Here is a 23,120-nt window from a genome sequence, read left to right as displayed (position 1 = left end):
CTCTCCCTCTCCCTCCCTCTCCAGGACTTCTACCCCGTGTAGCGGAGGAAAAGAGGAGGCTGCCCATACCACTCTTCCGCCCCAAGAACAACTGGGCGGAGAGGCGGGCACTCTTCGGCCAAAACGACTACATTGGTGAGTGTCTGGGTATGGGGTGACAGGGGAGAGGGGTGTGTGGCTGGGTATGGGATGAGGGGGTGACTGGGTATGGGATAAGTGGGTTGAGGGGTACATTGGTGTCTGGGTATGGGGTGAGGGGGTATGGGGGTAAGATGGTAGGGTGTGCTTGCCATTTTATGCATACCCTCCCTGCAAGCTTTTTGTTGTTTTTCTTTTTCATTCTTTCTTTTTTTAATTTCTTTTGTTTTCCTTCAGCTGCCTCCTGTAAATTCAACCTTGGATTTTGTGAAAGTTTTAGGTTGTCAGAAAGTCTATGTAATTTATGTTCTTCATTTTGACATGGATTCAATTTTTGTTTCTTCTTCTCCTTCATGTTCTTCTTCTTCTGTTTCTCCTTTTTTTCTTTTTTTTCTTTAAGTCACCTCCTTCACTATAGAAAGAAAGAAAATGGTCATGTTGGGGAAACGCTCAGTCCTGGAAATCATATAAATCGTATATAGGTTTGGTTAACACTCTCCATTTTGACGAGGGTTTAAACAATAGTTGTAGTAGTGGCCCTAAACACTAGCCTAACACCTCCTTCTCCTTCTCTTACTGTTACTCCTTTTACTCCTACTCCTACAACTATACTAGCAACAACACTAATAACAAACAAAACAAAGAGTAGACGTACCATTGTTTCCCCTAATAATAGCAACACAACACCCCCTCCTCATGCCCTCACTACCTCAATCCACACTACCACAACTACCCTTAACAATAACACGAATAGCAAACACAAAAGAAAGAGTATAAGTCCCATTGTCTCCCCTAATAATAGCAACACAACATCCCCTCCACAAGCCCTCACTGCCTCAATCCACAACCACTACCATTACTCTTAACAACAACACTAATAAACACAAAACAAAGAGTATTAGTACCATTGTTTCCCTTAATAACAGCAACACAACACCCTCTCCACATGCCCTCACTACCCCAATCCACACTACTACCACAACACAACCACTACTAGCAACACTGGTAACAAAACAAAACAGTGAGTAAAAGTACCATTTTTCCTCTCGTCCCCACCCACACTGGCACCTTCAACAGACATCCTAGGCTCGGGAAACCTCCACCCAACTTCCGTGTCGTACAATGTCCCGCTCTGGCTGCGCGGGTTCAAGGGCAACGAGTACCAGATGCTGCTGCGGAAGAGGAAGGTGCTGGGACGCAATATGGCCATCACGCGCCCCAGCAAACTGAAGGAGGCCAACAAGCGCATCAAGTGGCTCTACCGATACCTCAACCAGAAGACCAAAGACTACTGGTGGAAGGACGCTTAGGTGTGTGTGTGTGTATATGTGTGTGTGTGTGTGTGTGTGCGTATATGTGTGTGTGTGTTTGGGGTTAGTGAGTGGTGAAATTGAGGGTGTTCTGTAGTGCTGGAATAATGGTGTGTGTGTTTTTACCATACAGTAGATGAGTGTGACAATTTTGTGTGTGTGTGTGTGTTCCTCTTTCCTCACCATGCAGAACTTGGAGGAAGGAGTTCAATGTATATAAAAACTTGACCCCAAAATAAAGAAAGGTATAAATATTTTCTTTTTTCATGGCAGAAGAGAGGGAGAAAGGCCTTTAAAATAGTCTTAAGTTATGTCCCATGCCACCATAATCACTGTGTGTGAGTCTCGGAGTGAGTTGAAAATTAGCACAGCCAGTAACCATTAAAAAAAACACTTTCATACTCATTACTTTATTATTTACTATATTTCAAAACTCCAGAAAAATACACAAAAAGCATCAGATATAATGATTAGCCACAACAGTGAGTGAGGTGAAAGTGGAGACAAGTGGAAGAGAAAACTGAAACGTGATTTAACCGACATTATTGGAAGTCTTCGGTAAAGTAAAACAACACGAGATAGAGAGTGTTCACAACCCTGAGATGCAAGTTTTGTAATGTGAAAGCGAAAAAAAATAGAAAAGAAAGGTGGAATAGACAACGAAACATGCTTTAATTCACATCGTAGTAAATGTTCAGTAAATCTACAGTAAAAAAAAAAGCATAAGATAAGGGCAATCATAACACAGCAAGGTTTGTGGCATGAAAGTGGAAACAGGTGGAAAAGAAAAACGAAGCATCATTTAATCCACATCATTGTAAGCCTTCAAATCTTCAGTAAAACAACATCGGATAAGGACGATCAGTAACCCTGAGATGCAAGGTAACAATTGCTTACAAGTGAAAACAAATGAAAAAAAACTTCACAACTTTGCAAGTCTTCAGTAAAAACAAAACATCAGATAAGGCTCAATAACCCTGAGACCCGAGGTTTGTTTGTAACTGAAAATAGTTGAAAAAAAGAAAGGAAAATGACTTCCTTCACATTGCTGTAAATCTTCAGTAAAACAAAACATCCGATAAAGACAATCCGTAACCCTTCACCACAAGGCTGGTCAGCTGCTGCCTCACAAATCTGCCTGAGAGTGGTTGGTGTTCTGCAGCTTCCATATCTCGCTGGAGAGGAGGGCGAGCCACTCTTCCATGTCCCTGTCCACCTCGGTGAGCTGGGCAAGTTGCTCCTGGAGGCGCACCATGTTGCACACCTTCCTTGACTCGATGGCCTTCTGGATCAGCCTCAGCCGCTGCAGCTTCCGGGTCTCCTCAAAGTCTTCTGTCCAGCCCATGGCATCGATGGCCATCTTGAGCCTGTACAGCGTGCTCATCATGAAGGTGTAGCGGCGCGCCTCCACCTGGTACCACTTGTGCAGGGGCGTGATGCAGGCCAGTGGCACCTGCACCACCAGCAGCAGCAGGAACAGCACCCCCAGGTCATATAGCACCGTGTACAGCTGGATCTCGATGGTCTTGGTGTTCAGCTTGAGGTATACAAACCCCTGGGGCTGGAAGGTGGTCCTGCCACCCTCGGTCATGGCGATGACGCAGGAGTAGTTGCCGGTGTGGTTGGCGGTGACCTTGGCGATGCCCACCCGGCCCTTGTTGATGAACACCTGTCGCGTGGGGAACAGCGGCTGCCCGTTAAAGTACCAGACCACCCTCGCCGGGTGCCGCGTCGGGCAGGTCATCTTCACCGGGTGGCCTGCCTTGGCCTCGTGCACGTAGGCCAGCGACTGCCGCTTGAAAAAGTCTTCTGGGGTGAGGCTCTCCATGTCCTCTTTGCAGACGCGCGTCCCAAGGCAGGGCATCACCAGCATGAATTCCGCTATCTTGTCCCGGGCGAAGGTGTGGAAAGACGGGGCCAGCCTTCGGATGTCCGGGGAGCGGACATGTACGCCGACACGCTGCTCCCGCGCTCGTTTGCGTCTGTAGCCAGCGGTCCTCGTGATCCTGGAGAAGCTCATCCTGTCCCTCACTCTCTGAACGACGCTGAACTTGATCTTCAGCCTCGTGTTGACGATCCTAAGTTCAATGTCGCGCTTCTTGACACCAGTCTTGCCGCTGCACGCCGAACACTCGGTCTCACCGCCCTCCAGGATATGGAACGCTGTGTCCTTGAGGAAGCCATCATCGTGCTCCCAGTAGCTTTTCAGAACCCTGTTGAATTCCAGCTCTACCCGTTTCTTGTAGGTCTCGTAGTCCTCCTGGCTCCCCTCCTCCTGGGAGAAGTGACCCCGCTCCTCCAGCACCTCCAAATAGTAGGTGAAGCAGCTGGGGGTGAAGTCCTCCAGGAAGCCGCTGGTGCAGGTGTAGAGGCCAGTGTCCTCGGCGACAGCGCGGTACAGGACCAGGGACTCGTCAGAGAGCTGAACGTGACGGTCCCGGGGCCTGAGGTGGGAGAGTTGGCTCATCACAGTGTACTCCCTGACCGGCACGTCAAACACCCCCAGGAGGTGCTGCGTCACCATCTCGTAGTCCAAGCTGTCGGCCACCAGCTCCACCATCTTCGTGCCGTCGTACAGCCGTGCTGCCGCTTGCTGCACCTCCTCCGTGTCCAGCGTTCGCCCGGCGATGGCCCGCACCAAGCCGTACACCCTCAGCTGCCGAGCCATCCTCCTCAGTTGGCTGGAGGAGGCTATGCTGTCCGCCACCTCCCTCGCCTTTACCATGTCCCCGGCGCTGACGCTGGACAGTAGGAGCTCCAGGGAGATCTTGTGCGCCATTTCCTTGTTCTCGTCCTTGTCCCAACGGAAGCGGAGGGACTGCTGTAGGATGCCATGCGGGTACTGAGGCCGCTTCCCCGATTTGTAGTTCTTGGCCTCCTCCAAGAACTTGCTCAAGAGTGTGGTTTGTGTGGTGTTGACGACTCTGTGGAAGTTCCTGTGAAGGATTCGTTGTTGGAGTAGAGCCTTTGCCTTGTGTTTGTCTAATGGCTGTATCTGCCCCCTCTCTCCTTCTGCGTCTTGTGCGTCGTCTGCCAGCCTGGCGTCGTCCACATTCATGGCGGCGGCGTCGAAGGCTTTGAAGAGTGTGGGCTTATAGTAGTGCTGGGTGATCTGGCCCATCGCCTTCGTCAGTGCGGCGCTGGCCGTCTGCTTCCCGTATTTACGGATGGCATCCCTGACCAGCTTCACGTTCTGCTCCCAAGTCATCTGCTTCCTCTTTGGGTACAGCTGGTGGGAGGTGTACAGCCACACGAGCCACAACTTGTCCATCTCCCCGCGCAGCTGCTCCCTCGCAGAGTCTTCCCGCATGTACAGCCAAGGGAACATCTTCAGGTTCTGTATGTATTCCCGCAGCTCCTTGGTGAACGACGCGTGCCCCATCCTCTCCTTGTACCTGAACTTTGCCAAAAACTTGTCCTCCTCCCCGGGAGAGACCACGCCGTGATACAGCCTGTACCGCCAGACTAACTCCAGCAGCCTGCGCTGCTTCATCCGCTCCGTGCCGATGTCTGAGGGGCCATGCTTGCCATACTTCCTCCTGAAGCCTCGGGACGTGGGCCACGGGGCCGCCGCTTTCAGCCTCCTCAGTCTCCGTGCTTCCCTCTTCTCCTCCTCCTTCGACATCAGAAATTTCTTGTTCCTCTTCTTGAGTCGCCCCAGCAGGTCCAGCGGCGACGTGAAAACCAGCACCTCCCGCTTCACGCCCAGCTGCCGCAGCCTTTCCTGCAGGTCCCACGGCCGCCGCCACACGAAGCCGGCGCGGAACCACAGCTTCTCCCTGACGGCGTACATGCCGCAGTACTGGCAGGGCAGCGCCACGCTGTCCCCCGGCTCCAGCGTCACGGTGCTGTAGTAGGGCTGGCCCCGGTACTTGGCGCAGTACGAAGACCTCGGCTTCTCCATTCTGAACTTGAGGAGGTGGCTGGTGGGCTGCCCCTTCCTGGCCACCACGGGGAGCCGCGCGCCGCGCCCCGCCCCCGCCAGCAGGGACAGCAGCAGCAGCACCCCGGCCCGCACGGCTGACATGGGTGAGTGTGGCGTGCTCTTGGCTGCTACAGGTGGGTGAGTGTGTCTTCAGCAAGGAGACTATGCTATATAGTCTTCTTGGTCTTCAGCGGCGGCCCTCAAGGGTGCGGTGTGAGCGATATCTTCACTTCGTGTGCAGGGGGTGGCCGAGGCAGCCTGGAGGAGGGAGGGCGTGGGGGCGTGCCCGAGGGTTAAGTACAACTCGGGGTGCAGAGGGATTCAGTAACACTGGAGAGAGAGAGAAAGGGATCGAGAGGCTGGAATCTCGCTGAAAAACAGTATGGTATGGCAGGATCCGATCGAGTCTTTTCTTCCTTTTCCTTTATTTATTTTCCTTATTTTTTATTTGCTTTCTTCATTCCTTATCTATTTCCCTATACTCCTTATTTCCATTATATCTACGCAATATTTCCTGCCTTTGTCATCTCTCTCTCTCTCTCTCTCTCTCTCTCTCTCTCTCTCACCATGATCGCTATTTTCAAATCAAACAAATCATAATATGTCGTTTTTGTTGAGTTTGGGTTAGGTTAGGTTAGTCAGCGTGGCGGGAACGGTTGGCGGTTATGATATATGGATAGCTATACGCAGATCCCCATTATTTTGTTTATTTCTTTATTCATTTCAGCAAAGTTCACCTCGTAGTATTCTGAGAAGTCATTGTTTTATAGTGACGATGTAGCTATAATTATAATAACCAATAATAATGATAATATGTCCTTGGAACGTATATAGCTTTTGGCGGGAAAGTGTTGCCAAGTTCACGCGATACCTTTTATTCCCTTATCGCTTATTTCCTTATTCAAATCTCTATTCCTCATTCCTTTATTCCTTATTTCTTTTGTCTTCATCCCTTTTTCTTAATATCCCTTCTTCCTTATTCTTTATCAATCAATCAATCTTTATGAACCCTTATATCAGAATCTAAGAGGGAAAAAACAGCCATATATATCCAAAATCAACCCAAATATATGTTGTTTTAATAATTGTGAGGTGGATGATATATACGAGTAGGCTAAGAATAAAGAATATATGAACAGAAGGGAACAGTAATTAAACCAGCCAAATCAACGCGCTAATTGCTATATAATTAAGCAGAACGATGAAAATATGGTACTGTAGTTAGTTCATTAGGAAAATATAAGGCGTTTTAATAATTGTGATGTGGAATAAATGATCGAAGCAAGTATTGGTGGTTAGTTATTAGTTAGGGATATATATGAGGTGTTTTTATAACAGATGAATGAAACGAGTAAGAATGAAGAATAAAGGAACATAAGGGAACAGAAACCAACCAAATCAACACTAACAAGACAAGAAAGACGAAAATAACCAAATATTGTAGTTAGTTAGTTAGTTAGGGATATATAAGGTGTTTAAATAAGACTTGGCAATACAGCGGGAGGTCAAACAAGGGAGGGAGAAGCAACGTTGCCATATTGTCGTACTCAGCCACTTATATTTCCCCATTACCCACCAAAACCTGTCATTCCCACCCCGATATTGAGATCCATGTGCAGTTCTCATTAAAACCTATAATTACCGGTCTTATTTGCCACAATCACAAGCGAGAAAACCGAGAAAATACGATAATGTGGTAACGGTGAAACGCGTGTGGCTTCCTCCTCCTCGACCTCAGTGATGCGTGCCCTTTTTTCCTCCCCTGTGGCTCCTCGGGACTTAATATAATGTCTGAAACGAGCCATTTATTCACTAACGACCAGGGGGAGCGGCTCACCTTCGTCACCAGCGGCTGTAAATTCTGCGGCAGGGTTTCAAGGCTAATCAGGGTGAGTATGGCCCCCTGCTGGCTCCACACATACGCCGTTGTACTATAAAGCTGCCGAGGGTGGAATAATGGCGTAAATATCAGTAATTTGCCCTAGAAAGTATTGTCAGAGGGATGGTTTGCTTGTCTTGGTGTGGGAAGGACGAGTCAGGTCAGGTTAGGGTAGGTTAGATACTGGGTCTAGAATAACACCCGGGAACATGAAATAATGGTCTAAATATCAGTAAATTGCCCTAGAAAGTGTTGTCAGGGGGATGGTCAGCTTGTCTTGGTGTGGGAAGGACGAGTCTGGTCAGGTTAGGATAGGTCAGGTCAGGTAGTGGAGGTTATGGGTGAGGGTCTAGAATAACACCCGGGAATGTGAAATAATGGTTTAAATATCAGTAAATTCCCCTAGAAAGTATTGTCAGGGGGATGGTTAGCTTGTCTTGGTGTGGGGAGGATGAGTCTGGTCAGGTCAGGTACTGGGTCTAGAATAACACCCGGGAACATGAAATAATGGTCTAAATATCAATAAATTGCCCTAGAAAGTGTTGTCAGGGGGATGGGCAGCTTGTCTTGGTGTGGGGAGGACGAGTCAGGTCAGGTTAGGGTAGGTCAGGTAGTGGGTCTAGAATAACACCCGGGAACATGAAATAATGGTCTAAATATCAGTAAATTGCCCTAGAAAGTATTGTCAGGGGGATGGTCAGCTTGTCTTGGTGTGGGGAGGATGAGTCTGGTCAGGTCAGGTACTGGGTCTAGAATAACACCCGGGAACATGAAATAATGGTCTAAATATCAGTAATTTGCCCTAGAAAGTATTGTCAGGGGGATGGTCAGCTTGTCTTGGTGTGGGAAGGACGAGTCAGGTCAGGTTAGGGTAGGTTAGATACTGGGTCTAGAATAACACCCGGGAACATGAAATAATGGTCTAAATATCAGTAAATTGCCCTAGAAAGTGTTGTCAGGGGGATGGTCAGCTTGTCTTGGTGTGGGAAGGACGAGTCTGGTCAGGTTAGGATAGGTCCGGTCAGGTAGTGGAGGTTATGGGTGAGGGTCTAGAATAACACCCGGGAATGTGAAATAATGGTCTAAATATCAGTAAATTGCCCTAGAAAGTGTTGTCAGGGGGATGGTTAGCTTGTCTTGGTGTGGCAAGGACGAGTCTGGTCAGGTTAGGATAGGTCAGGTCAGGTAGTGGAGGTTATGGGTGAGGGTCTAGAATAACACCCGGGAATGTGAAATAATGGTTTAAATATCAGTAAATTGCCCTAGAAAGTATTGTCAGGGGGATGGGTAGCTTGTCTTGGTGTGGGAAGGATGAGTCTGGTCAGGTCAGGTACTGGGTCTAGAATAACACCCGGGAACATGAAATAATGGTCTAAATATCAATAAATTGCCCTAGAAAGTATTGTCAGAGGGATGGTTAGCTTGTCTTGGTGTGGGGAGGATGAGTCTGGTCAGGTTAGGATAGGTCAGGTCAGGTAGTGGAGGTTATGGGTGAGGGTCTAGAATAACACCCGGGAATGTGAAATAATGGTTTAAATATCAGTAAATTGCCCTAGAAAGTAATGTCAGGGGGATGGTCAGCTTGTCTTGGTGTGGGAAGGACGAGTCAGGTCAGGTTAGGGTAGGTTAGGTACTGGGTCTAGAATAACACCCGGGAACATGAAATAATGGTCTAAATATCAGTGAATTGCCCTAGAAAGTGTTGTCAGGGGGATGGTCAGCTTGTCTTGGTGTGGGAAGGACGAGTCTGGTCAGGTTAGGATAGGTCAGGTCAGGTAGTGGAGGTTATGGGTGAGGGTCTAGAATAACACCCGGGAACATGAAATAATGGTCTAAATATCAGTGAATTGCCCTAGAAAGTGTTGTCAGGGGGATGGTTAGCTTGTCTTGGTGTGGGAAGGACGAGTCTGGTCAGGTTAGGATAGGTCAGGTCAGGTAGTGGAGGTTATGGGTGAGGGTCTAGAATAACACCCGGGAATGTGAAATAATGGTTTAAATATCAGTAAATTGCCCTAGAAAGTATTGTCAGGGGGATGGTTAGCTTGTCATGGTGTGGGAAGGACGAGTCTGGTCAGGTCAGGTACTGGGTCTAGAATAACACCCGGGAACATGAAATAATGGTCTAAATATCAATAAATTGCCCTAGAAAGTGTTGTCAGAGGAATGGCTTGGTTGTCATTGTGTGGGAGGGACGATTCAGGGCAGATGAGGGTGGTCAGGTCAGGCAGTAGTGGTCATGGGTGTGTGTCTAGAATAACACCCAGGAACATGAAATAATGGTCTAAATATCAGTAAATTGTCCGGTAAAGTGTTATTAATTAAAGTGGTGGTCAGCTTGTCATGGTGTAGGGAGGATGGGTCAGGTCAGGCAGTGAAGGTTTACTCACCTGGTTAACTCACCTGGTGGGCTTCCCGACCCCACAATCCACACGATGAGGAGGGGGTACTGGGAAGCCAGCTCTCAATACATAATTACTTATATAAAAGCAAGTACTAGTGAAAGAGCTGGAGGCGTAATCTTATCACTGTCTGATGCTTACTGCGCCATGTTTTGCACCGAGCAGCCAATATCACCAGTCACCGCTGCGGCACGCTGCAACTACGAATGATGAAATGGGTTTCAAGCAAGTACTGATATCAATTAAATTTCACAAATCAATCTAAACTAACCCACGATAGGGAGACTTGACCCCCCCACCCCACCCTCAACCCGTCCTCCTCGCGCCTCCTGTGAGAGGGCTTCTCAACTATAAGCAGCAAGACAAGAGAAAATACCAAAAACTCCATCAAGCAAAATTGAAAAAAAGAAAAGTCGGTTCAAAATTTTAAAAGTGAAATGTTGCTTGCGTTGCAGACATATGGGGGTGAGGTGGTGGAGGAGGCGGGGCCCCACACCGTAGTGCTGGCGCCGGAGAGCTCAGCGAGGCAGCACAAGCCGTCCACCGCCAGGACGCTCAACACCTTCAGCTACCTCTACGTCCTGAACTGTGTCAAGCGCAAGGAGCTGCTGCCACTCAAGGACTACTGGTGGGACTTTGCCTCTTTTTCCTTCTTGTTATTATTTCTTTTCTTTCTTCTTTCTCTTGTTTACTTTTTCTTTATTTCTTTTCTTTACCTTTTTTCCTTATTTCTTTATTTTCTTATTTTTTCTTCTTACTTTTTCTTCTTTCTTTTTTTGTTATTTTCTTTTTATTTATTTATTTTCTTTTTACCTTTTTTCTTTATTTTTCATTTCTTTTTTTTCTTAATTTCTTTTCTTCCTTTCCTTCTTTTTTCTGTATTTCTTTTCATTTTATCTTTTTTTTCTGTATTTCTTTTCTTCTTTCTTTTTTCTTCATGTCTTTGGGGAGATGTTATTCTCATTTATTTATTATTTTTTTCATTGGGTCTGTGGTTTATTACTTGCCTCTCTCCCCTTGCTCCTACGAAAGCCCTTATTAATCTTTTCTTTATTATCTTAACTAATACTGTTCATCATGTTCTTTTGTTGTGCTTTCACCCAGTAATACGACTATTTTCCTTAATTTTCTGTTATCATCGTTATGTCACATTTCTTGGTTATTTCATCTTCCTGGTCTTGTTCAGCGTGACTCACCTTGGTAACTCCTTCTGCAGGGTGCACAGGGACCCGACGCATGATGACGGCGTCGACCTGAATACCATCATGCTCGGGTACTTCACCTGGGATGGCCAACTTGTCAGGTAAGCATAGCCACTCCTTGAAACCACGAAGTTTTAAACACGAAAAAAAAAAAAATGTTGTAGACCTGGGATTCAGGGAGTGATCAAAACAGCTTGTGGATGGCTGGACTTTGCTGTGTTTGGCGTGCAGGGGAACAAAACCAACACTCGCAGGTGAAAGATGTTTATTTAGTGGACAGTTTTGGTGGATGCTGGATATGAGGTGTCCTGCTGCACCCCCTCAGTGTGGCTTTGGGGTGTTGAGGTGGATTGTACCTTTTTTTTTTTTTTTTTTTTTTTTACCAGATTCATATGCTACTTGGCATGGAACATTTCAACATATATACACACTACCAAAAAAATGTATAAATAAATAAAATTAACAATTAAAATATCCATTCAGTTTTGATACGTTAACAGCGTTTGGCAACTCAGCGCTCTCGCCTGCCCCATGGAAGTGCGGAGGTTTGCAGTCTCCGAGTGATATGCGTCTAGTTTATCTATTTTTTTATGTTATCTGCTATGAGGGGAATTTTCCTCTACAGTTGATTACTGTTGCATAATGCAATGCTTATATTTGGAAGTGAAATGTCACCAAACTTTATATGTATTTTGGATGCCTTTTTTTATTCTTTTTACATACATACTTATCACCTTATCATGTTTAACTTATTACCTGGTACCATTGCAACACATCTGCAGTCATAATAAATACAAATTTACACACAAATTGTTTATATACTCATGTTTGTAAAAGTTTACCGAAAGGGCTATTCGGGCCACAGATGTACCAATACGCAACAAGTGAAACATCTGCTCGGTACACTGGTGGCATTCTGGTGTAGTTCTCAAAGTCATCGGGGCGTTCCATTGCAAGCTCAGAGAAAATTTGTGCAAAACTTCCTCTTTCACTCTGCCTGGAAATCCATTTCTTGCACCAAACATTCCTCCTCTTCTTCTTTGACTTTGTGGAAGCAGCTCCCACAATGGTCCACAAAAGGGCCTCTTGAAGAGCTGCGTTGGCAGTGGCGGCATCCATGCGTACTCCACCTTCGACAGTTCAGCGTAGACTGACGACTCAGTGAACAGTGTGGGCTGCTCACTCGCGGTCGGCTAGTGTGGCCGCTCACCGGCCTTACCTCATCATCAGTCCGCCTGATTCCGCGACTGCCCACCCATCGTGTGGACGGCACTTTATGTGCACATGGTATCTATATATTAGTGCCGGACAGTGTCAGAACCCCCACTAACACCCACACACTCACTCCCACAGGCAACCACCGAAACAGCAGCCTTCCTCCACAACAGCAAGTAGGGAGGATGCAGGGAAGCCACAAGAACCCCCAGTCAAGAACTGTTCTGTTGTGCTGGAGAACATAATGCTTCGAGGTGCTGCCAAAGGAACCAACACCTCCAGCCAGACGAAACGCCCTCGCCGGGATGACAGCCGTGCCGCAGCCTCCCGTGACGCAGAGGAAGAAAACAGTTCAAACTACTCAACAAACTTACACAGAGACGAGGGAGGGGAAGAGAGAGGCCCTGCTTCCTCAATGTCTACTTCTTACCGTCCTTCTTTGAGGCATAGAGTACAAGATGAGTCAACTGAGGAGCCCCTGGCCCTCACCTTAGACGAAGAACACAGGATGATGGAGGAGGAGGAGGAGGAGGTGCAGAGATTAGTGACAGATGATGATGATGAAGAAACTGATGTAGAACTTCCCAGTCTAGCCGCTGGTGATGCCTCAGACAGCAGGGCCACAAGACGACATCCACGGCAGAACAACAAAGTGCGTGCTGCTGCTGCCCGCCGCCAGAGGGACGGGACCATCAGCGAGGCATCAATGGTCATCTTCAACATGGGCAATCTCAGTGGAGAGGACAGGACCTCACACTCGGACAGGAAGCCTAGGAGTCACCCAAGGAGTTCAAACAGCAGACTGACAACTCACCAAACATATAACGTAGCCAACAGCAGTAGTGAAAGTCGGCCTTCTAGCGACGGGGAACTCAGAATCAGGAACCCCAGTGGACGGGACAGGACCTCCGAACACTTGGACAGGAAGCTCAGGAAGGTTCACCCAAGGAGGAGAAACGGCAGGCTGACAGATCACCAGACAGATAATGTAGCCAACTGCAGCACCGAAAGTTGGCCCTCTAGCGACAGGGAACTCAGAATCAGGACCTCTGAACACTCAGACAGGAACCTCAGGAAGGCTCAAAGGGGGAGAAATGGCAGGCTGGCAGATCACAAGACAGATAACGTAGCCAACACCAGCAGCGAAAGTCAGGTCACCAAGGAAGAGGTCAGAATCAGGAACGCCAACGGACTGGACAGAGCCTCCGCACACTCTGGCAGGAAGGCTCATCCAAGGAGGAGAAACGGCAGGCTGACAAATCACCAGACAGAGAGCGTGGCCAGCGACAGCGACAGCAGCAGCAGTGAAAGTCAGCACGCCAGCGAGGAAGAGCTCAGAATCAGGAAACAGAAAAGAAGGAAGAGGAGGCGCTACCATCCAGCGATTGAGGAGGACGAGGAGGAGGAGGAGGAGCCTGTCTTGAGGAATATTCAGCCAAGGGTTCAGCTGACCCCCGTTGCCAATACCAAGCTGTCCAAGGAAGCAGAGAGCAAACGAACTCGCCGTGAATGTAGAGTGGATGCCGGGAGTTCCTCTGAGACTAGATGGGAGGAAAAAACTCCCAAAATCCCTCATGTTTATGTTGGAAAGAGGTGGATGGGCAGTGACCCAGCGAAGGATCGGGGAAGGCAAACCACCACAGAGAGACAAACAAGGGCTGCATCATCTCATCCAGGGCCAAGCGGCAACCCAGCTCCGTCAGCCTCCCGGGGAAGTTGGATGAGCCTGCCCACTGTAAGCACCTCCTCCGAGACCTCAAGCCAGAATAACTGCCCCCTGTTCAAGAGTCCCAGTGCCCCTGTTGCAGAGAGGTGAGTGGGAGAGAGAGAGAAGGGGGGGAGCAGGTTGACTCCTCTCCCATGAACATAACCCAGGCTGAAATGCTTAACTACATTTTGCGCTGAACATACATTCGAGTAGCTTCATTTTCTTTATCCTCATCCATAGACTCCGTATCCTTGACGGGTGTCGGCGGAACTGCCTCACTATTAGGCGGGCACGCTCTCAAAACCAAAAAAGGCGTCCTGACTTAATTTTTTTACTTAGCCTCACAAAATTTTGCATGTATCCCCCCACTGGTAATGTACTTGGACCCATGATGTCACGTTCTCATTTCAGTTCGTTTTTTCTTTTATTTATTCCCAGATTCATATGCTACTTGGCAAGGAACATTTCAACATACATACACACTACCAAAAAAATGTATAAATAAATAAAATTAACAATTAAAATATCCATTCAGTTTTAACCCTTTCTTTGCGCTTGGCGAGGAAGGCGACCATCCCCCCAGGCGCACTATGGCAGCCGAATGGAGGCAGGGGGGTCTCTTTTAACCTTTATATCTAAAAAACTATTCATCACAGCTAAAAACCAAAAACACCATTGGAAAGAGGAGGCCCAGATCTATAGGATTCGGTTATGTGTGCCTCTCCTACGAACGTACAGGCACGTTCAGGGGGTGTTGTCTGTGAACACTCACGTCATTCCATGTGCGACGGTCAGCCATGTTGAGGCGACTGCAGAGATCTCTTGATGGGGTTCTGGCAAGGTAGTATTGCCAACTGCAAAATTTACATCTATTTGGTCAAAGAATCAGTGAGGAGATTGGTGAGGCTATGCAAAAATGCCGCTATATTGGACAAGAACATCCACCCATTTCTCATCCGTAGATTTTCCGCACTAGGCTGATATGATTTTCCACCAAATTTAGTGGAAAACCCACTGAATTGGCAATGCTGTGGGGTGAGAAATATTGTTGGAACACAAATACGAGGGAGATTTGAATGTGACTGGATGGAGTTCGCAGCGAGCATTTAGCACCACCAGCAAATGCGCTACCGCTCGCTGCGAGCGTTTAGCAGTTTAAGGGTTAAGGAATAAGTGACAGTTATATGTACATGGTATCTATATATTAGTGTCAGACAGTGTCAGGACCCCCACTAATACCCACACACTCACTCCCACAGGCAACCACCGAAGCAGCAGCCTTCCTCCACAACAGCAAGTAGGGAGGATGCAGGGAAGCCACAAGAATCCCCAGTCAAGAACTGTTCTGTTGTGCTGGAGAACATAATGCTTCGAGGTGCTGCCAAAGGAACCAACACCTCCAGCATCAGCCAGACGAAACCCCCTCGCCGGTATGACAGCCGTGCCGCAGCCTCCCGTGACGCAGAGGAAGAAAACAGTTCAGTCTACTCAACAAACTTACACAGAGACGAGGGAGGGGAAGAGAGAGGCCCTGCTTCCTCTATGCCTACTTCTTACCGTCCTTCTTTGAGGCATAGAGTACAAGATGAGTCAACTGAGGAGCCCCTGACCCTCACCTTAGACGAAGAACACAGGATGATGGAGGAGGAGGAGGAGGAGGTGCAGAGATTAGTGACAGATGATGATGATGATGAAGAAACTGATGTAGAACTTCCCAGTCTAGCCGCTGGTGATGCCTCAGACAGCAGGGCCACAAGACGACATCCACGGCAGAACAACAAAGTGCGTGCTGCCGCTGCCCGCCGCCAGAGGGACGGGACCATCAGCGAGGCATCAATGGTCATCTTCAACATGGGCAACCTCAGTGGACAGGACAGGACCTCACACTCGGACAGGAAGCCTAGGAGTCACCCAAGGAGTTCAAACAGCAGACTGACAACTCACCAAACATATAACGTAGCCAACAGCAGTAGTGAAAGTCAGCCCTCTAGTGACGGGGAACTCAGAGTCAGGAACCCCAGTGGACGGGACAGGACCTCCGAACGCTTGGACAGGAAGCTCAGGAAGGTTCACCCAAGGAGGAGAAACGGCAGGCTGACAGATCACCAGACAGAGAGCGTGACCATCGACAGCGACAGCAGCAGCAGCGAAAGTCAGGTCAGCAAGGAAGAGGTCAGAATCAGGAATGCCAACGGACTGGACAGAGCCTCCGCACACTCTGGCAGGAAGGCTCATCCAAGGAGGAGAAACGGCAGGCTGACAAATCACCAGACAGAGAGCGTGGCCATCGACAGCGACAGCAGTGAAAGTCAGCACGCCAGCGAGGAAGAGCTCAGAATCAGGAAACAGAAAAGAAGGAAGAGGAGGCGCTACCATCCAGCGATTGAGGAGGACGAGGAGGAGGAGGAGGAGCCTGTCTTGAGGAATATTCAGCCAAGGGTTCAGCTGACCCCCGTTGCCAATACCAAGCTGTCCAAGGAAGCAGAGAGCAAACGAACTCGCCGTGAATGTAGAGTGGACGCCGGGAGTTCCTCTGAGACTAGATGGGAGGAAATAACTCCCAAAATCCCTCATGTTTATGTTGGAAAGAGGTGGATGGGCAGCAACCCAGCGAAGGATCGTGGAAGGCAAACCACCACAGACAGACAAACAAGGGCTGCATCATCTCATCCAGGGCCAAGCGGCAACCCAGCTCCATCAGCCTCCCGGGGAAGTTGGATGAGCCTGCCCACTGTAAGCACCTCCTCTGAGACCTCAAGCCAGAATAACTGCCCCCTGTTCAAGAGTCCCAGTGCCCCTGTCGCAGAGAGGTGAGTGGGAGAGAGAGAGAAGGGGGGGGGAGCAGGTTGACTCCTCTCCCATGAACATAACCCAGGCTGAAATGCTTAACTACATTTTGCGCTGAACATACATTCGAGTAGCTTCATTTTCTTTATCCTCATCCTACACAGACTCCTTCGTAATGTTGTTAATGCATGTCCTTGTGTCCTGCAGGAAGGGGAACTACAGGATTGATGAAGATGTGGACATCCTGAAGTACATCATCAGTAACCAAGGCCATGATCTTGTGGGTGGACGGGCGTTCTGGCAGGAGATGGAGGGGAACATGGGTCACAGTGAGTGTTGGTATGGGGTGAGGAGGAGGAGGAGGAGGAGAGGTCAATAAGTAATGTCTGTCTTTTTATCCTTTTCCCTTTCTCTTCTCTTTTCCCTCTCCCTCTACCTTCTACTCCTTCCCTTTTCCCCATTTTTTCCTCTCTCCCTTTTCCCCATTTTATTCCTCTCCCTTTTCCCCATTTTTTGCTCCTCTCTCTCTCTCATTTCTCCCTCTTTCTCTCTCTCCCTTTTCCCCATTTTTTCCTCTCCCTTTTCCCCATTTTTTCCTCCCTTTTCCCCATTTTTTCCTCTTCTCTTTTTTGCCCCTCTCCCTCTTTCTCCCTTTTCCTACTTTCCTTTCTCCCTTTTTATCCCTTTCTCTCCTCCCTCTTTCTCCTTAACATTCCTTCCCCATCCCTCTCCTTTTCTCTTCCTTTTCCTCCCCCCTTTCTCCTTTTTCTCACCTTTCCTCTAAACTCACAATCTTTTCTCTCCCTTTCTTCCCTTTCCTTCCCTCTAGTCTCACCCTAACAGAGCCAACCCTCACCTTCCCTTCCCACAACCTTCATTCCCAACCTCCTGTCTGTCTTATCTACTTGCTCCTTTTCATTTCTCCGTTATTCCCACTTTTATCAAGGTCTGTGTCTTGTTCCTGCATTTGTAACTGGTTCAGGTCATTGTTAATCCTTCCAACACGAGACAGTTTGTGGAGTGTGGTGGGAAGTGACTGGATGCTGGAGCACTCTCTCTTTATATCCCACCAACCCTAAGAGACCCAGCCCACACCTTCCCTTCCCTTAACCTAACAGACTCACCCACACCTTCCTTTTCTTCAGGACGAACATGGCAGAGTCTGAAGGAACGCTACTCTCTTAATCTCCCACCAACCCTAAGAGATCCAGCCCACACCTTCCCTTCCCTCAACCTAACAGACTCACCCTCACCCTCCTTTTCTTCAGGACGAACATGGCAGAGTCTGAAGGAACGCTATCGAATGCGCATCTTGCCCAACCTCATGAGCTACAAGCGGCACGGCCTTGACCCCAGTGACTTGAGGCAGCTGGGGGGCACGATGGAGGTGGCCAAGAAAGGTGAGGCATTGCTGTGGCTGTCAGGAGAGAAGGGGATAGGAAGGGGATGGAGTGTGAGGAAGGAGGGGATGGGTAGGAATGAGATGGGAGGTTCTTGTGTTAGGGGGAAGGGGATGGGTAGGAATGAGATGGGAGGTTCTTGTGTTAGGGGGAAGGGGATGGGTAGGAATGAGATGGGAGGTTCTTGTGTTAGGGGGAAGGGGATGGGTAGGAATGAGATGGGAGGTTCTTGTGTTAAGGGAATGGAGTGGAAGGGGAAAGGGGTGGAATGAAGAGAGACTGGCATTGTTGTTTTTATTTTTTTCCTTGCCCTTGCCCTGTCTCCTTCACCCTAGGAATAAGATAATGTTATTTTTATTTATGAAAGTATATTTTGTTTCCCACTGGTATAGCTATGTTCATCTGTAAATTTCCTAGTATGTCATTATTTTTATTTGTTTTTATTTACTTGTATATTTTGTTTTTCTTTACTGTAGCAATGTGGTTTTCTTCCTCCTCCTCCTTGTTTTCTTAGCTACATGGTTAAATTTCTCCTCCTCCTTGTTTTCTTAGCTACATGGTTAAATTTCTCCTCCTCCTTGTTTTCATATTCTGTCTACGTGGTTTTCCTCCTCCTCCTCCCCCTCCTCCTGACCCACCTCTCCTCCGCAGGGTTGAAGAAGAGGATGTTCAGGACAGAGTTCACGCTGGACGATGACCTGCTCATCCTCAAATTCATCTCCAAAAACCACCGATATGGAGACGTGAGTGGCCGGGTTCAGGGCTCAGGGAGTCTTGAGGAAGCTCCTTTTGAAATAAAATAATAATAAATTTCTGAAAAAGAGGAAAAGTGTAAACCTTCTTTCATTGCAGAGACAGTAGGTTTTGTTTTGTCCTTTTCCTGTAAAACAAAAAACACCAATGAACCACAAACAACAACAACAAAAACAAACAAACTCACCTCCTTTAATCTCTGTTCTGGAGCATTAAGTAGCGGGTCTTTTTTTTATTTTTTTCATTACGCCCTTGCACTGTTCCATAGCTGTAAAAAAAATTAAAAACTGTCCTCTCCTGCAGGTCGGTGGGTTGCTTCTGTGGCAGGAGATGGAGAATCGGTGTCCCATGCTAGCCAGCCACCCATTCTCCAGCCTCAAGACCAGGTTTATGAAGAAGATCCTGCCCAACATCACTGCCTACAACCTTACCGATGATGAGGTGTACCAATTCCAGAACAGAAGTAGTAAGTCATGTGCTCGTGTGGGTGGTGGTGGTGGGGGGAAGTAGTGAGGGGCAGAGAGGTTGTAGTGTTAACCTGTTGACTGCGGATTTCCTACAAGAAGACATCACCAAGCTACAGGAATGGAACAAAAAGTGGCTGCTACAATTCAATGAAGAAAAATGTTACGTTCTGCGCCTTGGGAGGGGACATCCAGCACACCAATACCACATGGGAAACACTCCACTATCCACCACAGAGCCAGAGAAAAACATGGGACTTTATGTTACCAGGCTACTAGTAAAAGCCAAATCCGTGCCAATCGCAGCGGAGAGGTTAAGGGAATGGAAGGAAGGGATGATATGTGAGGAAGGGGATGGGTAGGAATGAGATGGAAGCTTGCTATATTAAGGGAATGGAGTGGAAGGGGGTCAGGTGATGGTGGGTATGGTTGTGTGTGTGTGTATTTACCTACCTAGTTGTATTTACCTAGTTGTGAAATACAGGAAAAAGAGTTGTACTGGGCTCGTGCTGTCCCGTCTCCAGAACACTTATTATCCAGTTTGGCTTTAAATTCATGAGTCGTTTTTGCACACACAGTCTCCTCGTCAAGTCCGTTCCATGTTATGCTTCTGTATGGAAAACTGTATTACTTGATGTCTCTCCTACAGTCACTTCTTCAATTTCTTACCATTGCCTCTTGTCACACTTCTGTCACATACCACTGGATCTTCCTTGTCCAATTTCTCCAATGTGTGTGTGTGTGTGTGTGTGTGTGTGTGTGTGTGTGTGTGTGTGTGTGTGTGTGTGTGTGTCTGCTGGGCCTATTCCTCTTTTCATAATCTTCTCTATCCTTCCTCTTTTTATTGCCTGAAAAGTTTATGCTTCTATAAAGGCTGGCCTCTAACAATACATACATCAACATATGTAACTTCACCTAATAGGCTATTAATAAATGTTTCAAATGTTTCAGATGTTTCTTTTTTTTGTTAGTTTTCCTGTTCCTACTTCCTTATTTTCCTTCTCCTAATATCTCTCATTACTGGACCTGTTTCTCTTTTTGTAAATCCTTTGTCTATTTTCTTATTTTCACTCTTTTTTTTTCAGTTCTCCTTTTTATCTACTTTGTCATTGTAGTCTTCCTTCTCCTGCTACATTTTACTACAACTAAATTCTGCAGTGAGAAGGAAATCATATTCTCATGCATGCCTTCCTGTTTTTTGGCCTCATAGTGTTGGGGATGAAACTATCACATCACTTAACCTGAGGTGCTTTTAAGTCAACTGTAGGAAAATGTCTTGAGTTTGCCAGACATGACTATTTCTCATGCACTGATGTCTTTCTCCTCCCAGGGCTGAGAGAGCACCAGAAGGAGGGAGAAAAGAAGAAACAACACGTGCCCAGATACACCAGAAGAAGAGTGTTACCCTCAGAAAGGAAATCTGCAGCTAAGACATCCACTAGACACATCACCAAGAAGGCCAAACATCAGGACATCATGAATACAGGCTCAGAAAACTCCGACAAAGAGGAATCCCAAAGTGAGGACTCCACATACGCTCTCAACACTCCACTCAACCACATAGACAAGCTTGAAAAACGAATCCACAAAAGAGCGCTCTCTCAGAATGAAACGCAGGAGCTTCTTCAAGACCGTCCCGCGCAACGACCGGACACAGACACCCACCCAACCGACACCCCTCAGCAGTCCTCTCAGGGCCCCGCAAAGCCACAGAGGAAGAGGCTGCTAGTGGTGGATAATGTTATGGAGTTGTCTCCCAAAACTCCCTTCCGATATGACTCCATTGACCGCACAGCCATACACAGGAGGAAGAAAGAATTGTCTGAGGCACATACAGACACTGCTACCCACACTACAAAACAGAGGATGAAAAAGCAAGAATCTGAGGCACGTATCACTGCCATCCACACTACAGTACAGCGGTCAAAAAGCCAACAGTCTGAGGCCCATGAGAGCACTACCAAACAACTCTCTGAAGCACATAAGAACACAACGACGCACACCACTCTACACAGGACGAAGAAGGAGTCTGAGGCACACAAGAAACAGGGCCCAAGAGGTGTGATGGAGGAGGAAGAGGAAGAGCAGGAGGAAGACGAAAGCTCACAGGACAAACCAGAAGTACAAAGGAGGAAAAGACAGTCTGAGGAACACAAGAATCAGGGCCCAAGAGGTGTGATGGAGGAGGAAGAGGACGAGCAGGAGGAAGACGAAAACTCAAAGAGGAAGAGCAGGAGGAAGACGAAAACTCACAGGACAAACCAGAAGTACAAAGGAGGAAAAGACAGTCTGAGGAACACAAGAATCAGGGCCCAAGAGGTGTGGTGGAGGAGGAAGAGGACGAGCAGGAGGAAGACGAAAGCTCACAGGACAAACCAGAAGTACAAAGGAGGAAAAGACAGTCTGAGGAACACAAGAATCAGGGCTCAAGAGGTGTGGTGGAGGAGAGCTCTCAAGATGAACCAAGAGAGAAAATGGGGAAGATAGTCCACGAGGCAGAGGTACACAGAGAGATGGCAGATGAAGACTCACCACAGAGAGTAAACACTAGAGAGAAGAGCCCCTTAACCACCTCAACACTACAGGAGGAGATGGAAGAGGAGACGGAGAACTTGCAACTCCCAGAAGTCACGCCACAGAAGACCATGAGAGAGAACAGCTCCTTAACCATCCCAACACCACAGAAGGAGAAGGAACAGCAGACGGAGAACTTGCAACTCCCAGAAGTCACGCCACAGAAGACCATGAGAGAGGACAGCTCCTTAACCATCCCAACACCACAGAAGGAGAAGGAACAGGAGACAGAGAACTTGCAGCTGCCAGAAGTCACGCCACAGAAGACCACGAGAGAGAAGAGCTCCTTAACCATCCCAACACCACAGGAGGAGATGGAAGAGCAGACAGAGAACTTGCAACTGCTGGAAGAGATCATCGAAGAGACCGAAGAGGAGCGAGAAGTTATGGCGCTGGAAAACGAGGCGGCAGTACTCGAAAAGTTGTTAAATGAGAAGGAACTGTCGGAAGAGGATGAAATGAGCCCAGGGGAGGAAGAGCTGGAGGTCCACATACTAAACCCCGCTGATAAGACTCACATAGCAGGACTAGAAGAGAAGATGGGGACACAGGAAGGAAGGGTAACACATGAATCACACACCCCACAAGGCACTCACTTCTCCCCAGTCATCCCCTGTCTCCGCCTCACATATCCTCACCCCAAGTCACCCTCTGCAGGAGAGAGCGCCCTCACCACCCATGCCAGCACCCACACCACACCCCCTCCCCACCATCAAGGCCTTGCACCACCAGCACCAGCACCCCCTCCCCACCAATGCAGCCCCTCCACACCCCCTCCCCACCTCAGCCCTGTACCACCCCTTCCGCACCAGCACCACAGCCCTTTGACAGCCCCTCTCCTCAGTCCTGCAACACCCCTTCCTCACCACAGCCTTATAGCATCCCCTCTCCACCTCAGCCCTTCAACACCTATCCCTCCCCACCACAGCCCTGCAAAAGTCCCCCTACTCAGCCCTTCAACACCCCATCCCCACCACCACACCCCTGCAACACCACCCCCTCCCCACCTCAGTCCGTCAACACCCCCTCTTCACCTCAGCCCTTCCCCACCACCCCCTCTCCACCTCAGCCCTTCACCAACACCCCCTCCCCAGCACCACACCCCTATAACACCCCCAGCACTCCTTCCCCAACACAGCAAAACTTCACCAACACCCCTCCCCACCACAGCCCAGCTACCCCTCCCCAACACCCTCTCCCACCACAGCCTTCACCAACACCCCCTCCCCACCACAGCCCAGCTACCCCCCCTCCTCCCCACCACAGCCCAGCTACCCCCCCTCCTCCCCACCACAGCCCAGCTACCCCCTCCCCCACCACAGCCCAGCTAACCCCCTCCCCACCACAGCCCAGCTACCCCCCTCCT

The 23,120-nt window shown here is 48.4% G+C and overlaps 2 protein-coding genes across 2 annotated transcripts in view; both read left to right on the top strand.

The window, feature by feature from the left end:
* The window catches only part of LOC126986412 (39S ribosomal protein L51, mitochondrial-like), a 3,813-nt gene extending 2,111 nt beyond the window's left edge, over positions 1-1,702 (top strand). Inside the window, exons 3-4 of the mRNA XM_050842552.1 lie at positions 25-135; positions 1,216-1,702. Coding sequence (XP_050698509.1) covers positions 25-135; positions 1,216-1,448 — 344 coding nt within the window. The 3' untranslated portion in view covers positions 1,449-1,702. The remainder of the gene's footprint in view (positions 1-24; positions 136-1,215) is intronic.
* A 5,181-nt stretch (positions 1,703-6,883) lies between these two features.
* On the top strand, positions 6,884-23,085 carry LOC126986030 (uncharacterized). The gene is made up of 13 exons (XM_050841715.1): positions 6,884-7,262; positions 10,107-10,279; positions 10,868-10,954; positions 12,207-13,880; positions 15,036-15,933; positions 16,090-16,586; positions 16,771-16,892; positions 17,832-17,963; positions 18,615-18,706; positions 19,020-19,182; positions 20,511-21,353; positions 21,500-22,923; positions 23,077-23,085. Exons 1-13 carry the CDS (start codon positions 7,161-7,163, stop codon positions 23,083-23,085), a joined length of 6,216 nt encoding a protein of 2,071 aa, XP_050697672.1. The 5' UTR covers positions 6,884-7,160.
* Positions 23,086-23,120: the final 35 nt, after the last annotated feature.

This window comes from Eriocheir sinensis, chromosome 61 (genome assembly GCF_024679095.1).
Source record: "Eriocheir sinensis breed Jianghai 21 chromosome 61, ASM2467909v1, whole genome shotgun sequence".
In the NCBI taxonomy this organism is placed as follows: Eukaryota; Metazoa; Arthropoda; class Malacostraca; order Decapoda; family Varunidae; genus Eriocheir; species Eriocheir sinensis.
The sequence above is the reverse complement of the archived record's forward strand: the minus strand, read 5'-3'. Positions and strand labels throughout refer to the sequence as shown.

What these genes read in the sequence shown, in the direction of transcription:
- LOC126986030 (XM_050841715.1), top strand. Translation starts at nt 7,161, where the DNA reads ATGTCTGAAACGAGCCATTTATTCACTAACGACCAGGGGGAGCGGCTC. An exon ending in AGTGCCCCTGTCGCAGAGAG is followed by an intron (nt 16,587 to 16,770) that starts GTGAGTGGGAGA and finishes TGTGTCCTGCAG; the next exon opens with GAAGGGGAACTACAGGATTG. An exon ending in AAAACCACCGATATGGAGAC is followed by an intron (nt 18,707 to 19,019) that starts GTGAGTGGCCGG and finishes CCTCTCCTGCAG; the next exon opens with GTCGGTGGGTTGCTTCTGTG.